Here is an 18,215-nt window from a genome sequence, read left to right on the forward strand (position 1 = left end):
TGAAATTCCCCCATGGAGGGACAAAAAGAGGTTGGATATTCGCTATTGCTTCGATTCTTTTCTTATAAATAATAGATTTTTATTTTTACAGTGACAAACACTGCAGGTGGGTTTGGAGTAAAACAAAGGATAAGTCATGCCCACCATTAAGCATGGTGAAGGATGGGAGAGGATGGGGAAAATCTTTCTGAGAAAGAGTGTTGGATCCACAAACATGAATACATAGATGCCTCATTGAACACTAATTCCTACATTACGTCGCTGCCATCTTGGATGTGGCAGTGGAGTGATGGGAGGTCCCTAATTCATGTGCTGTGTGGACTTGTTTGAATCGCCTTACAGTACAAACTGGATCCACTGGTATTACCTTTCCCTGATAAGAATGAAAGAAAACACATGCATATGTGTATTTGTCCATAACATAATTTTATGAGCAGAATTTCTTTGCTTTACGGCCGGTACCGTGAATTCCTGTGGTGAAACGAGCTTCTAAACAACCAAGAAATCATTTCTGTGTAGCTAAATTGGACTGAAGTAACTACTCTACTCCGATTGTTATTTTCTTAGCTTAGCTAACCTTTTTTTCATACTGTGTAGGTTTTCTAACGAGCAAAAGCTAATGAAAAACCGTTGTTACAAGGGAAGTGGATTGAAGACCAGAGACTTTTGGAAGGACGGGTCAGTCAGGATCAAAGCTGGAGCTGTTTTTCTTCAGTCTTCTGTTTCACAGCTCAGCTTCATAATGTCGATGTTTAACTATTCTGTAAGGACGCTACAAATCAATGCCCCATTATGCTAAAAATAGATGTTTTTTCTGAATGTGAAGGAATCATGTATGTATTTTATATTACTCTGAAAGATAATTTGTCTTGTATCCTTGGCTTTAACCTGTGTGTATGATATCATACTACTGAAATACATAAAAAAATACTTGTTTTAAGGCCTTAATTGTGACTAGTGTTATGTTATTGCTCTGACTCACCTCCAATTTTTGCATTAAAGGCCACACCTACGCCACATATTCCGTTGTTGGCTATTGCTGCGACTTCGCCTGCACAACGAGTCCCATGTCTGTAAAAGAAAAGGAAAAAGGAGATTTCCATGAAGGAAGACAACAAAAAAACTCTCATATATTACTGCTAGATACAGTTCGCAACAAAGGATCTTTGTAAATCCCTGAACTGTGCAAAGCCTTTCAAGAAAAGTGTGAAAAGAAAAACTTTGCTAGAGATTAAAGACAAACACTGACCCATCAGTTCTTTCGTAGCTGCAGAGCTTTTATTGTCTTAGCTATAACAGCACAAAGAGCTTCGACTTTTATGAAGAACATCACAAGTAATTTGAAGCATAAAGGCAGCAAGATTTTTTTTCTTTATCCAAGACAAAGACATCAAGAAAGAGTCTTATTGTATTGTTGCACAGCATTAAACTTAAAGCTTGCACTGAAGTGCATGCTCAACAAGGGAACATAGCACCATCATATGGAAATAAAAAAAATTAAGCAGCATATTTTTCTTCAATCAAATTGCAACATAATATTTCTCATTGCTTAATGAGTTGCAGAAGTGGTACGTACTATAATCTTGCTATGCTACATTTTCAAATACTTGTGTTGCTCTAACAGCTTAAGTTTTTACGTTGTCGATCTGCACATGCTAACTTTTGGTTCAGCTTGTGGCGACAAGTGAGCAGAAGAAATGGGTGAATAACACCAAAGGAGTTGTCAAAAAATGCAATAACTGTGAATAATGGATTTTAAATTTGAGTGACATACATTCAAACAAAGTTTCAACTGTGCCAACTCGCTTAAAACCTGTGGGATGCAATTTTATTGGTGACTGGTTACTTTATGAGAGAAATAAAAAATGTGAGATCGACAGTAAGCACTTGTCAAACATCTCAAACATAAAATATTTAGAAGTCTTCCGTTAAACACAAGCAGTTCAGGGAGTTTGTCTTTCAATTTAGAGAAGAAAATATAGGAAATCGTTTTCCCCATCATGAGGGTTTATGGAGGAATCCTCTTCCTATCAAAAAGAACGTTGGGCAAACACACAAAGAGCTGTCAAAAACTACCTAGCGAAACTGGCCACCGGCCATCCAAAATGAAATATTTAGTACTGGTGAACTTGAATTATTCACAGACCTTCATTAAATCTTTCAACCATGAGCAGAAGAGATCAGGCAGGTTTCCAGGACAGAATCCTCTAGCTGTCAGATTCGCCAACAGTTCACTAACAGAACAACAACAACACTGCCTTTAAAGTTTTTGCTGAAAGCTGTGATAAGTTTACGTCTTTAAGATGTTTTCAGTGGGATAAAAGTGACAGTATCTGATTAAAAAGAGGGTGTCACATCCTTTCAACAAAGATGTGCCCTGCGAATGTTATTTCAACAAAGCTAATTACATTAACAGTACATTTTTAGACGAGCCAAGAAAATTACCTACGTATTAGACGAGCCAAAGAACATCACCTCGCCTTTTGTTCCGCCAGCCTCCCTGATGATAAGGCAGAGGACAAATTCTTTTCTCAGGGTCGGCGCCCAGCTACACCTCCAGCTGGAATCCTGATTAGACTGTACGGCTCGGTGATGTATAATGAACTTCTGAACTCAAAAACCTTTAAGCACAGAATTTATTGCTTCATTCTACCGCTCGGTTTTTGTCGAAAACCCAAGAAAAAAAAAAATGTGTGGAAAAAGCAAAATCTTTCTGCACTATAATTTAAAATGCCATCTGAGCTGTCAATAAGCAGAAGCGTTACAGTGACTTTAAAAACAAGCAATCAACGTGGATGACAAGGCTTGTTTGCTACTGACATAAATGGCCAATGAACTCTAGACATATGACAGAGTGTAATACATCACGGATGCATCAGCAATTAGAAGCTGATTATTCTCAACCAGAGGTTAAACGTTTCACTATAAGCTATTTCATACTGCATTAATATCAGCACTTGATGGAGAGGTGACATCTAAACTGAGAACAATTTTTGTTCCCATGGGTGAAATATGTTAGATGGTGAGGACAGTTAACGAGAAGCGAGCAAATGTTTTCAATGAGCGAAAAAAAAAAAAAAAAGAATGTGGAGAATGTGGATCTTAGCGAAACAGACTCCAGAACGGGTCTTTTTAGGTCAGGGCATATCTGTGTGTATGGGAAGTGGCAATCAGAGGTTTCAGAGGGTACCCGCCTTTTTCCTGTTTAATCAGCGACAGAGACGTGACTACTCACCGGATTTAGACCCAGGGTGATGGGACTGATAAACGTCTAGAGTCCTTACAAACTCATCTTCAAAAATAGGACGTGTTCGTATGTGTAGAGATGTGCATAGTGGGCGGCGAATTATGCTTTTCTACAATTTTAAATTTCCACAACTTTTATTTCCTCCACAGAATAAACATGAGCAGGAAAACTTTGTCAGCCGGTGGAGTGAATTGATAAAGACATTTCTTAACAGAATTTTAATCGGCTGTCACATTTTTTTTCTGGCCTGGTTGCATATGTTATTTGTTTACTTACAATTTAAATGAAAGTCAAGTCAAATGACAATTCTCAAGTGGGATGAAGCATGTACAATTTAATACGTAGAAGGTTTTTTTTTTTTTTTAAAAGGAAAAAGAAATTCTCATTTCTCATCAACATGTGCAATACAATAATAATAACGTAATCAACATAATGACATGATCCAGCCATTGTAACATCTATGTAATTTTATAGCAGTAGACTATATAAAGTAATTTGGGAATTCTACAGCTTTTGATGCATACCAGCATTTCGCTGGAGAGTTATTTACTTACTGCTTCATATTTTTGTATGTCACTGGGACCCAAGTATCATATTGGGGCTAATAGATTTTATTCTTCCCACTAAGCATGTGTGCACTAAAAACAAGCAGTGCAATACTGCTCAACATTGGTTTTTGCCTTTATGCAGAGGTGCAGTTTCTATTTATACATTTGCTGTTTAAAAAAAAAAAGGAAAATATTTTCTATGTTTCATGTTCAGCATGATTGATTTACTTGCAACTTAAGAATACAAAATGAGTGTAAAAATCAGCTCTGATTTAAAAAAAAAAGTCTCACACTGTTAAGCTATTATTTAGCAAAGGGCAGAGTGCCTGGAGCTTTCAGTGATGGCCAAAATAATAGATACTCATGTAGTGTGACCAGCCAGATGGCTTGTGAATCTGCATTTTCTATTCAGCAGCTCCACAAAGATCTCTATACTGCAATACTACAACACATTTAATCTTTTTGAGAAATCATCTTTAAATCTTTCAAACCATTCAATAAACAATGTTGGGGATTTGACACACAAATGACTCAACCTCATCTGAATCAAAACATGTGGTTTTTCAACATTTCAAACTCTAGAAATAGCATCTTTCATTGCCTTTCCAAAACGGTTGGACATGTCTTAAAATCCTATGAATTAAGGATCAAAACTAAGAGACCATATGCAGTTAAGCACAAAAATGTTGAGATTTTCAGATTTTTTTCCCCCCCATTTAATTTAAAACTTTAATTCTGATAGGAAATGAGGGAGGCATTTCTGTTCCATTTATTTTCTATGAAAAGCTGAGTATTATTTACATCCTTCTCAATAATCATCACAAAAAACTTTATTGGGATTAGACAAATCAAGCCCTTCTTATATTTACTAGTTTCAATTCATGGTTCCTCTGCACCGTATCGGGCCATCCCAGAATGCTGTGGGCTTCACTGTTTAATACATATTTTCGCCATTGCCAAATATTTTTAGCAAGTCCTAATAAAAACATTGCAGGAATGACCTCTATGCCTCTACACTTCTCATATGGTTTACTAATAAAATCACAGTTATTGGTCATTGGGGAGTTGCGTTATTAGCCTGTTGGGAAGAGGCAGAGTTGATATCCACATGGTGTTGAGACATTAACCAGATCCAGGAATGAAAGAACCAAAGCAGACATTCAAAGTATGTAAACTGGCGCATCAGAACACTGATTTTTCAGTGAAAAATAATATGGATCTGATAAAAAAAAAAAAAAAAAAGGAGCAGCAGGCTGTATTTCCTCAGAGTCGCTAGAAGGAACCACCTCTCTAGGAAGCTGCCGAGGGCATTCTATCATAGCTCTATTGAAAGTGTGCCCACATACTGTGACACCTCAGAAAATTATTGGCTGTTCTGTTCCCACCTTGGAAAATCTTTAGGTATACTACTATCTTTCTGAAGCAGGAAACACACTTAAGGTTCAGACATAATGATCTTAAGAAACACTTAAAAATATATTTTTTATCCAAAGAGAAGGGGAAAAAAAATCATAATGTCCCTGCATATTACCCCAGGCTCCAGATGTGGACTTCCAGCCAGTGTGATGAATTGCTCATTTTAAAACCTTTTGTCATCAGAGGGTGCAATGCTGTGATCACAAAGGACTGCTCACAAGTATTTTGTTTTAGGTTTATTCATTTAAATTGTCATGTGTTAATGCTCTACGTATCAATAGTACAGCTATACTCAATACATTAGAACATGTGCTCTGATGAGGTTTGTCAAATTAATGGTACATTTGTCAAATTAATGGTAAATTCAACCCTTTTAGCAGATATTCAGCATATTTTTGATCAAGCCCATATTTCTGCATAAAAAAAACATATATTGGTGATCATGGAGTGATCTAAGTTGCTTAAATGAATACATTTTTCAATAATATTCTAGTTTATCAAATACAACTGCATATTTAATTAGTTGGATCGACTTTAACGACCCATAAAAGCCCAAAACGGTGTATTCTTAGTGTCTGGGGTATTAAAGCTGACTGAGAACTCTGGACATTTTATTTCATTACCACTGCATAATGGTAATGAAAGAAAAGAGTCAGAAAAATGTGGGCTAATTATAAAGGATAAAATCATTCCAATTTTCAGCGATAGTATAGCAATTATAAATATTCTTGATGGTCATGCAGTCACAGACTTCATCCCAAAACACACACAATGCAAAAAAAAGCTGTGAATCATAGATACTTCATCTACTAGATTTGACTTGATGATTCACTGAAAATGCTTCTTCATGTTCATTTTAGGTACGCCAACGTACGTCACAGTTACAGGAGCTTAAAATGCTCTTAGATTAAATATCTGCATATTCATTGTTTCATCCACAACGCCACAAAAAAAAAAAAAAAGAAAAAAAAAAGGCTTTGTGCTTCAGCCAGCACATATCTTGAGACCAAGGAGCCACAGATGTCATGCCAAGCGGAGGATACAGTCAGGACCAGCAGCCTGAACATGAAGCCAGAGGCCTGAGAAGAAATGTACAGAAAAAGACCCACACACCAAGATCCATCCGTTTTGTATATTATCACAGTGTTTACACACGTGTGCGTGTCTGTGTGTGTGAGAGTGATTGAGCTCCATTGAATTCAGCTAAAACAGCCAGACAGCTTAATATATGCTGGAAGGCAAAGACATGCCAGAGCAGACAAAGGCGTTTATGATGGAGCCACAATTCATTTCTTTCAAATGTCCGTGAAATTAAATGGTTTTCAGGACACTTTTTCAATGCCTCCACTATGTACCCATTAGAAAAAAAACAAGGTGTCAAAGCAATGAAGGAAAGCATAAGTTTGGAATGACAATGTTTAATTTCGGACAACAGACGTGGGGAGAAAACAAAACACTTCATCATCACTGTAGAGTGAGACGACTACAGTAAACAAATCATTAATATGTGAACTGTCTGCTTGCAAAAGCTAAACAGATTTACCTAGCGGAATAAAGACTTATCAGAAAGTTTATAATAAAGGCCGCTGAACTATTCACACAGCCAATGTGACCTTCCTTATCATATAAGTAGGAGTAAAAGTGACAGAGTGAGGTAATGCCTTTATCTCTCCTCACCAGGACAGCCCACAATATTCAGCGAAGTCATTTACTGGCCATATTAATCAGGGATGGAGACACATCAGACAGGAAAATCACTCATGACATGATATAAAGTGACCACACACAACAGAGACGGAAAACAAAAAGCAACTACTCAGTCTAATAATGGAAGCGGATCGATTCAATCTTTATATTCTCATAGCATTCTCCTTAACAAAAAAAAAAAAAGGAAGTCATGGCGGAGATTGAATTTGATCTGTTCTTGTTAACATCAGACATGTGACCTGCATCTCTAGCGGATCACTTTAATACCTTGTTCAGATCTGGAGGTCAGTGGATCACCTTAAATACAGGCATGAACACACTAAATATCACTGGAGGACGCATTTACTTTTAAACGGGTCGATCTCGCCACATCAGTAGGGGGTCTGCAACAGCATCAGCTACATTCTCAGAACACTGTGAATGGAAATACCCACTTGGTCTTCCTGATGTGCGATCTACAACCCTGGAGTAAGGCCACACGCCAGCTGCATAGTTTCCAGAAGAAAGAAATCTTTAGAAAGCAGGGCTCAGATCAACTTGATATGACCTATTCATTATTATGCTAATTTCTGCAGCTACTGTGAACAAAGCAGCTGTGATTGGAGCTCAAAAGCCGTGATCAGTCCTTGTGGTCCTCAGACTTACCCTTTAACTCACCCCCAGTGTTAAGTCACTGCGAATATTCCTGCTCTGCAAAGCGGGTGTGTCAGTGCAATATAGCGTAACTAAACGAGGTGGATTGGAGCCTGAAGCTAATTTGTTGTTTAACATTAAAAGGGGCACACATATTATGAATACAATGTACTCCAGAATATGGAGATGCAATTCAGATGGAACTTCAAAACGGATTCTGACCTCAAGCTGGAGTTTAAAAGCTTCAGTTTTTGACCTCTGCAAGGACAATTATTGTTACTCCAACAAGATCAAACGTCGAGTTTTGCCACACTGTTTTCCATCTAACTATATATAAAAAAACATGTTAATTAAATGTGAGGAAATTGGGCACATTTTGTCAAACACCAAGTCTTATTAGAGGTATGCTTCACTTCTGCTTTGGGTTGAAAGATGCAGAGTTCAGTATTTAACTGCATGAGAATGAAGAATGCTATATTTGCCTTGATGTCACTGTCTACTTTGATCCACACAGAGTTATAATTTAACTAAATTAGTTAAGTTCAGCTAAATTAGCTAAATTAATTAGAAAGTAAGTCATTTTCCCATTGGTTACAGCTGCTTCAATCTTCATTGGTGCAGACAGAGCTTACGCTTAGCACAGCAAGATATTTAATAGTATAATTGTTTGGCATTTACTGCAAGATTTCAGTAGTAGTTAAGGGTGTTCTATTTCAGTGGTGCGTATGTGCAGAATATACGGCATCCCAGAGTTGTAATTCTCGTGCCTTGGAGTTTTTAAGTCACGTTCAGAGAAGTCACATCTACTGCAATTTTTTAGATGCATAAAAAGGTGATTACCAAAAGGATATGCAGTAGTGTGACAGGGGTGTTAATTATTTAATGCTTCTTTTTTCTATCGTATATGTGTTGAATAAAAAAAGCTTCAAAAATGTCTGTAAGAGGTTCTATAGTAGTTTCCATCCTGTTTAATCTGAGACACATAAATGTTTAAATAAGAGAGCCGAGACACTAGACGCACTATGATGTCAATTAAACATCAGTAGACTTGTTTTTGTCCATTTTTTTTTTTTTTTGCTCAGCTGTTAGTTAACAATGTAACAAAGTGTTTATGTGCATAGAGAGTAACAAGTTACAGATGGTGATGCATTTTAATGCCATGTGTGAGCTCACTTTCATAGAGCTGTCTACCTGTGATTTAAACTACCAGGATTCATGATGAAACCAGGTCTAACAGTCTTTGTGGACAAAGATGAAAGCATCCAGGAAGCTTTGAGATGTAATTGCTAAAATCACAAGAGCAAATAATGGGGAACAACAATTTTTGCACCTGCTTAGATATTCAGGTACATAATTAGTCATTATTTTGCACAGTACTGTTGGTCAGTACACCAGCCAAATTTATCATTTAAAGTGCGTGTCTGTGTAGTCTATGTGTTTAATTGAAGGGGGTGTTAGCGGCCTGAAGCAGATCCAAATGATTATGGCGTAGCTGGCTCAGTTATTAAACTATACAGGTGAATGCTGGTTTGACAGAACAATGGACATGTGCAGGAATCTGCAAAGAGAATAATCACACTCGCTTTAAATGTTTGTTTTTTTTGTTCATTTTGTTTTCGTTAGCTTGTTTTAAAATTTAGAGAGGGGGAACAAAATCCAGCCACCAAATTGATTTGGAGTTCCATTCTGATAATATTTGTAACTGGAAAAACTTTGACCTGTTTTCTGTAACCAGGTTCTACATTGGTTTATCTTTATGGCATTTTTGAATAATGTGTATGATTAAATAAATAGAAATGACATGAACACAAAAGATTGCCATATTGTGTGGCAGCACTTTTGCAACAAACAAGCCGACAAGCGATTTCTGGCCTTCGTAATGAGACATCTGCATTTGCCAACTGGTGGTCTGAACCAATCTTCCTGAGCAGACTGTCCAAGTTGTCTCCGGTTTGAAGGGTTGCCCCTCCATCCGTTTGTCCATCCACCCACCCATCTCACATGCTTATCCCCGGTAGGGTTGTGAGGGGTGCTGGTGCCCATCTCCAGCAGTAAACGGGCGAGAGGCGAGATATACCCTGGACAAGTCGGGTTCCTTCTCAACACTGTTATTTCCAGATCTTTTCATAGATGTCCAGCAGGATTCTGATCTGGACTTATTAAAGGCTAAAATCCAAGCAATGTACTTTAAACCTTTTAAACCTCTACATCTGTTATGATGACTGGGGAATATTTCAAAGTTTATGTCCTTTCACCTCTATTACTGATCAATGAACTTTTTAAAACCGGGTTTAAAGTGCCTTTGTCATTTTTCGACATCTTGTATGAAAGCACAGAGGCAGAACAGGACATCATACACATCCCACCAATCATATTCCTCTTTCCTGTAAGACATATGTTGTGAAGTCAATCTGACGTGTTGGTGTGATGAAGGAGTACCAGTGCGTGCTGCACACTGCTGGTACCAATGACGTTAATGTCACTAAGCCGATCCTGTGACGCCTGCCTGCTGTGCAAACAGAGCCTGCGCTTAGTGCTGTGTGAGAAGCGTTGCTATGACACTTATAGACACAACACTGTGTGTACAAAAAGGAGCAGGCAGATATGTTTACATTTCTCATTCACAGGTCAGGAAACCATTATGCACCGTTACAACGCTAATTTCTGATTCAATTAGAGTCAGAAAACAGCAAAAACAAATTAGGATAGAAAAAGTCACTTATACTCAGGCCCAAGGAGCTGGTGTCTGTCTCCAGTGGTCGATGGGAGATTTGGAATCTCCAATTAACACGAACATGAATGTTTTTGAACTGGGAGGAAAATCCTTGGACGTTAGACATTTTGTTTCAGCCTCAGAAATGAAATGAGGATAACTTTCTCATTCATATGACACATTTTATCTTTCACTGAAACAGACATTTTTTTAAATACATATTTATTTTTATACTTCAGAAAATAGATGACTGTAGCTGCACATATTGCACACTCATTAAGTGTCTGCTTGTTGCTTTACAGGACATAAATGTTAAGATATGCATCACCATGTGTGACTAATGTCTAACCGATGCTTGGCCAAACAGTAGGATGTGTCTCTTGGCTTTGCTCTGTTGGTTTATCTGTTTCAGAAGCACTGAATAGAGTCCGTTCATCGAAGCTGCCAAAGCGATTAGGCTATTTTCTGCTTTAACTCAGCTCAGCTGTGGCCTTAGGCAGGTCTGTTTCGAATGGTTACACCGAAGCGACAAGTAAAAATCTCTTCATTGCATGGGTAAAGAGGATCTGAAATCGTTACATAAAAGACGAGATATGACAACCACAATTAAAAAATGTCAGATCAGAACACTTTCAGTCTGCATCAAGGTGCTAGATCTGGAGGACTGACCAAGTTTCTGCATCAATGCAACTGCCTGTGTTGCCTTAGATTGAAAACTTTTCTCACCAGTCAGATGTACACCGAACCTAATTGCATTGTTTTATAACGAGGATTGCACTATTGAAATTGGGATGAAAAAAAAAAAGACTTTGAATCCTCAGCGATGATTGGATTGAATGGATTTACACATACAAAGAGTAAAATTTTCACCAATTCTTTTCTGGCAAACAGTGAAGGCTTAGTTAAATTGAATGAAAAACATCCATGGACATCAATTTTCAAGTCTTGCCACAGAATATTAATTGTGTTTAAGTGTGGACTTTGATTTGGCCGTTCTAATACATGAATATGCTTCGATTTACACACCAATTCACTGCAGCATACAGCTCTGGGGTAATTATTATTATTATTATTACATGAAAAATTGAGTACTCTCATCCTATGAGTATTTTCACGGTGCACCAGTTATGCACTATTTTGATTCAAACGGTATGAAAACCTTTGCAAAGCACAGTAACAAGCAGCAATATTAGAAGTCTGGTCAGTTCATCATCAAGCAAAGACAGACATTTACTCAAAATGTAGTCATGAAATTTGAAACTAGAGGCAATTTTGACTTCCCAGGCCACCTGATTTACACACTTCCACTTGTTACCTGCAGGGAACAAGAAATCTTATTCTAAAAGAGGAGAAGAAGACCTGAAACGTGGGAATGAAATGTATACATCCTGCTGTTTGAAGTGTGATATAACTCTTCTTAAAATAACAACCAAATGAAAAAATTCAAGCAGCAAAGCCGACTTAAATAACTTCAAATAGCCTCCCGCCTTTCAATGTAGCCTACAAGGAACACACAAATGCCTCAGCGTACAAAAGCATGTGTAAACAGGACCTTCTTCACACTGAACAGACACGACTGCTTAAACATCCCATTCATCAGTATCTAGTCAGCAGCGCAAGAGTAATATTGACTGACTCTGGGTGATCAGTAATGCTTTGCAGAATGGGGTTCGACTCAGGACTGTCACCTCCAATCACCATTGGCTATTCATTACCAAAATGCACGACAAACGGTTGCTTTAAACCACGCTGTTCTTTTCTTTGACAAGATTCCAGTGAGCAAAAAGACAGAAAGCCAAAGGATTTTGGTGTAAGAATGAAGCCCCTGCCAGCATCCCCAATGTCTGCCTGGCAGTCTAGAAAACAAACAAGCTGTCCCAGATAGAATAAACAAGTCGGAGGCTTACGAAATTACAGCATTCAACCAAGACAGAGGATGGCAGCTTTATAAATAATAATTGACAGATTCAGCATAAATAGGGAAAAGCATTTTGACTTTACACACAACTGCAGGAATAAACATAAGAAGCATGCTGTGTGTGTTTGCCTCGTGACATGTTTTCACCTCACTGCAGTGAAATAATGAACATAAAAATCTGAAAAACACTTTTGTCAAACTTTTAGGTGTGGTGCCAACTGACAAACGAGGTCTCATTAGCTAAGCAAGGCTTGTTTCTGCATTTCAGCAAAGACGTTACATATGACTCCTACTAACCAGACACACAAACAGACATTGAACTGAAGTTTGTCTATTTAAGAATATCACCTGGTCCTTCAACAAATGAGGAAAGATGATCTCTCACGCAAAGCCAAGCAGACACTTGATGTAAGTGTATGAATGCGAATGCTCGAGGAATTCCAATTTCCTGGAAAACACTGCATTGTAAAATGCGTCAGAAAAGAAGCCAACAGCACAGAGCTTGTGCAACCTGGCACCTCCTGCGTCAAACACGGAGGCAGAGCCACAAAGGCAGGAGACCTGCGAGGAACAAGTCTCCTTTGACTGTGTACTCCTTCGCTGTGTTTCATCTTGTATCACTCCCTTGGTGAAACAGATTTATTGCCTCCATGTAAACCTGGAAATTTATGCAGCCATGGCTGGGGCGTATTGTAGCAGGGGGCAGCGATTTTTATTTATATTCTCACAAATAGTATGAATATCATTTGTGTGAATATTATGTCACCAAGAAGGAAGAATTCAACTGCTGTTTTTTGTATAGATTTCTTTTGCTGTCTAATGCTGCGGTTGGAATTCAGAAGGGACTGATTTTGATTTTCTGGCAGCTAAAAGCAATTTGAAGATGACTAATGAATTTAAAGTGCTTTAAGACCTATTATACTTTAGAGTTCATGACTTGACACCTTTTGATTTTCTTAATCTATAGTTGCAGTTGTTGGCAGTCCCGGTAAATATAATAATAATTTATTGCAGCATCATGATTTTACGCTGTAGATGTTTGAAAAGTCAAACCTTTAACTTGAGTGCATTTATTCAAGTGGAGAAAAAAATATTGTAACCTCTATCAACAACAAAAAAAAAAAAAAAATACAGAAAACAACTTTTAAAATATATTTTACTTAATATTTATTTAGAGTGTCCAGGAATTTCTGATGAGCAATGCACGACTGTAATTAACTACAGTATTCAAATGAGGCGACACAAATGTCTGATTCTTTTAGCCATAGGTCATTAGGCTGGACAAGGCCCCATATTTATCCCACCACCATGCAGAGTGAGGAGTGTCTTAAGGTCACAAAAATCTCTAAAATTCATTGTGAGAGCAAATTTGGGGAAGGGGAGACAGAGAAGGGTATCGCCAAGTCTCTATATAGCAACCATTAAATGTTTAACAAATTGCATTGGTATTTTAACTGGAGCCACTAATTTCAAGGTTTTCTGAAACAATAACTCCCAGTGGGATTAAGAATGGTGGAGATATGTAATGCTGTGGGTCCCTTTCTCTTGCAATGCTCCTGGGAACCTAATGCATCATCAACTCTTTTAAATGTATGACATTTTCAATAAAAAAAAAAACAAAAACAAAAAAAAATCTGGTGAATTAGTAAAACAAATCAACACAGAAATGTTTCACCAAACCTAAAATCAACGTCCTTGGTGGCCATCTCAATCCTCAGATCAAAATCAGAGAAAGAAGATAACTTAAGGATCGCTTTAAATCATAGTTTTGCATATTTATTTTTCTTTTTACAGTTTTGCAATGAGGGAAGTATATCTAGTATGTATGATGTGAATGAAATTAGAGGTTCATAAACCTTTGGCACTCATGATTTTGTTTAAAAGTAATACTTCTTAACATAGGATTTAACAACACTAAATAAGCTCACATTAAAGGTTTGGTCATTTTTTGTGACGTATGCTGCTGTTATAAAACATAAATTTTTAGCATTAACACAGATCTTTACCGGAGGCATTAATAAATGTGGCTGCTAGAATAAATAAGTTAAACAAAGCACAATGTGAAAAGGTTAAATCACCATTTAGCAACAGCTACAGGAAGACAACTGTTAATGGAGATGTTCATTTTTTTCTAGTAAATTCGAACAAGCAAACATTTTCCACTTCAGAAATAGGGGGAGTGATGTTTTTTCCTCTCCATTACCTAATCTCGGCATTTGTTAATTAGTCAATGCTAATTCTGCTTTCTACTCATTACTGCATCAAACATGTTTAGACTACGTCAAATGAAAAACAGCGTCTTAAATGTCAACTGTTGTTGCTTCTCTGAATGCCTACAAGGCTTAAAATATTTCTATAATTTAAAGAGAAAAGTCAACCAGTACCATAAGGATAGTTTTCAGCCACAGACGCCTCCTGTGCATGTTTTCTGGAGCATTTCTGAAGCATTTAATGTTTGTCTTTTTGCTGATAAAGCGCTTTCATGGCCAGTGAAACAAACAGGCTTATGCCGCCAAGGACAAAGCAATTTGCTGGAGCAATAGAAGCATGAAAACACCTTTCTCGGTGTATCTTAATGCATTACATATTAGCCGCTGCCCCTTTAACAGTAAGACTGTAGTCAGCATTAGTATTCAGCTGATGACTGGTTCACTTAAAGTGAAGGATGCCAAGCTGTGTGGCATGCCAATCACTTTCTAATAAAGGCTGTTACTAAACCTGCATGCAAGCATGTGGATCTCAATTATTGGATTCCTAAGGAAAGTTCCCTGCAGGTGCTAATAACTCTCCATAGGTGAGCTAGTGGGACAGCCAGGCAGTGTATGCACTGAATACAATTGAGCAGAAGAAAGGAAATAAGCCAAACTCTGGGGTTGTACATAATGAATGTGATTGTAGAAAGACACAAAACATGCACAATGATAAAGTGAAGTCGTAAATGACTTAATGACTTTCGAGATTTCAAAGTCAAAGTTCGATATTTGGCGGTTTATAATTCTCTCAGGGTTTAGACAGCCTAAAGTCACTGATTGGAATTTGTAGATAATTCAAGGGTAATCTGTACAAACCTGAACCCAGAGCAGTTATTGGGTGAGGGGCAGGGTCTGTCCATCACAGGGTAACAGAGAGGCACACAGAACAAACAACCATCTACCTATGACATGAATGAACTGGGGGGAATATGCAAATGCCAAGCAGAAAGACCCCAGGCTGGAATTCAAACCAGTGTTTTTACTATTCCAGAGCAATAACATTTTTTGAGGAATTTTAAGTTTGAATTAGTTATAACCCATGAGTCACTGAATAAATGGTAGCAGAAGATAAGTCTGTGTAATGAATAAATTAAGTTCCCTATGATATTCTAATTTATAGTGATGCACATGTATATGGTGGTAAATAAATAGGCTGCAAATGGCTCTAGATTTGTTACAAAAGTGTTTTTGTCAAGCTTGCTATAAAACGTAGAAAAAAAAAAGAAACATGTGAAAAATAATATCTGCAGCTAATACTGCCGTACAGGCTTCTGAAAATAGTTTTGCTCTCGCGGCTGCCGTGGGCAGGAGGTGAAATCAATCCTGATTTCTTCCACCTCAGCCCAGTCCAATACGTCTGTATCACACTGACATCACAAAGAAGAAAAGGAAAAGAAAAAAAAATGGAAAAGGACAAACATTTTCATGATGAAGCACAAATTGATTACCTCACCATACTTCAGCCTGTCCCAAAACTAAGCCTGTTCCTCTTTCAACAATAACTGTCAGCTCAAGACAGAGCATCTCCAGAGAAAAATGCTTGGGATGAGAATTGAAAAATCAGTCTAGCGTGTCACCAATATAAATGAACGTATCTGAGTGACTCTGAAAACTGCCCACCTCTGACTTCCCTCTGCTTTTTGTTGTCCCATGAATATATTCATATAAACTCATTTTGAGGAGACTCTGGGCATTACTCACTGATGACCTGTTTCACTCTTTGCTCATTTACATAACTCAAGGGGTATCATATATGGGGTCTATCCAAACCGTAACCCCACATATGCTGTCGACAAAAACGACAACCCTGTGCTTTTAATTTCATGCCTGTAAACCAACAAAGCCCAAAATAATTGCTCTGGCAATTTCACTGACAAGGGCAGAAAGAAGCGTTTGATAAGTGTGTCGCCGTGTGTGGATATGAGAGTGTTCTGCAGTAATAGCAGGGCACACTCTGAGAGCTTAAGTGAACCAGAGTCAGGGAGTTATCCCTCCCAATAGTACTTTGTTCCATCAGCAGGACAGAGTAGGATCTACAACACACTGACAGAGAGAGCCGAGGTCGCTCTGGATGGCTTCTCGCACTGTTGTCAAGGGCAAGAAACAAAGCATACGCTCTAAACCGGCTGGTGCTATTAAGAGATCAAATGTCATAGATGGGCACATAAGAACCAACTGCAAAACAAATCTGCAGTAAATGATGCATTAATGCATGAAAGAACAAAGAAGTAAAAAGCCAGTGGGGCATTTCATTTTAAACATCCGTACAATTTCAACAACAACAACAACAACAACAAAAAAACAGACAATAGAAAATATAATTTATACTGCAGGATGTTACAAAAATAATAAAGTTTTTTCTGGAGCTCACAAAAAAATTGTCAATGTTCAAGCCACTCAAGTGAGAAGAAAATCATAATGACTGACACAAAAAGACCAGAACAATAGTAAACGACCATCAACACAAAGATGTGAGGTTCAGGTAAACTTGATGGCTTTTGTAATCACAACACTGGAGAAGTGACATTTAATAGATTCCAGTGTCGACTCTGAACCGTTTCCATCAAGTCTGTTAAGACTTTTGCTGCAGGGATTACAACTCAAAGATTAAACCTAAGGAGCGTTTCAGCTAAAAAGGAGTTCGACCTTAAATGTCTCACAGCCAGAATGTACCTCTGACAGTCCGCAGACCGTGATGGATGATAACGTGAGTGGCGAGGCTGAAGCAAACAAAAGTGATGAGGACAATGATCGTCCTTCACCAGGAAGATGAAGAACAATTTCATTTTTTACTATCACTGTAAGTCCAATCATTCATCCAAATCAACAAAAAAAAAGAAAAAAAAAGAAAAAATGATTTCACGAGAAGAAGATTAAACTTTTAAAGTCACGTAGCCTGAGCGCAAGGGCTAAAGCTGACAGAAAATCTATGAAATCACATGAAGAAAGCTGTGGACAAGAGACGTCCTCACAATTTAAAAGGCCTGGAGATCTTTTGCAGGGAAGAGTGGGCATAAATTATTACATCGAGATGAGGGTTGCTGATAGTCTCAGACCAAAGACAGCAGAATGCACCTTCTTAAATTTTTATTATTTTCAAGCAACCACACATCTGTTTGTTTTTCTAGTATGTGATGTATGTCAGACTAAAGGAAGAAAAAGTTTGGAAACAATTCATCACCGTCGCAATTGCTGAAGTCTCAAAAACACAATCTTAGCACCTTTCTGTCCACTGTTAAGAACCGCTGAATGTGAGACAGCAGAACTGCAGTCATAAAAATGACATACAAATCTACTGTAAGATCCATTAGGCTCCCTGCAAACTGCATAAAAAGTACCAAATGCTTTGCCATCGTTCTTCAAAGTTGTGGGAGATGATGTATTTCCCAGCAGGATATACAGAGGCTACTTTAAAATCAAATCTGGCCATTACACTCGGCCACTTCCATGTGTTTTTTGTTGTTGTCGTTGTGGCCAAATTATCCATAAATCTATATAGAGTTCTTACAGGCTTGTGTGTTTTATTGCAGCTGAAGGGAATACAAATAAATCCAACTGAAGAGCAAACATGAATACAAATATAGCAAAAGCACGACTAGCACTTTTAGCACAGTAGCTGTGCTTAAGCTGTGATCTGCTTGTCTTACAAGCAAGACCGTGGAGTGACAACATGTCGCCATTTGCCTTGGCCCTAACTACAAATAATGATGAGAATAATGATGTACTTCTCTTTATGCATTCAAGGGTTTCTATTTTCTTATGAATTTATATTTTAGAACAG

At 37.8% G+C, this 18,215-nt stretch overlaps 1 protein-coding gene across 1 annotated transcript in view; it reads right to left on the reverse strand.

Annotated features, from left to right (window-relative positions):
• Positions 1-18,215, reverse strand: part of furinb (furin (paired basic amino acid cleaving enzyme) b) — a 140,943-nt gene that overhangs the window by 40,996 nt on the left and 81,732 nt on the right. Inside the window, exon 7 of the mRNA XM_088006340.1 lies at positions 983-1,071. Coding sequence (XP_087862466.1) covers positions 983-1,071 — 89 coding nt within the window. The remainder of the gene's footprint in view (positions 1-982; positions 1,072-18,215) is intronic.

The sequence above is a fragment of the Poecilia mexicana genome, unplaced genomic scaffold, assembly GCF_051168715.1.
Source record: "Poecilia mexicana isolate PSO_F unplaced genomic scaffold, ASM5116871v1 scaffold_6, whole genome shotgun sequence".
NCBI lineage: Eukaryota > Metazoa > Chordata > Actinopteri > Cyprinodontiformes > Poeciliidae > Poecilia > Poecilia mexicana.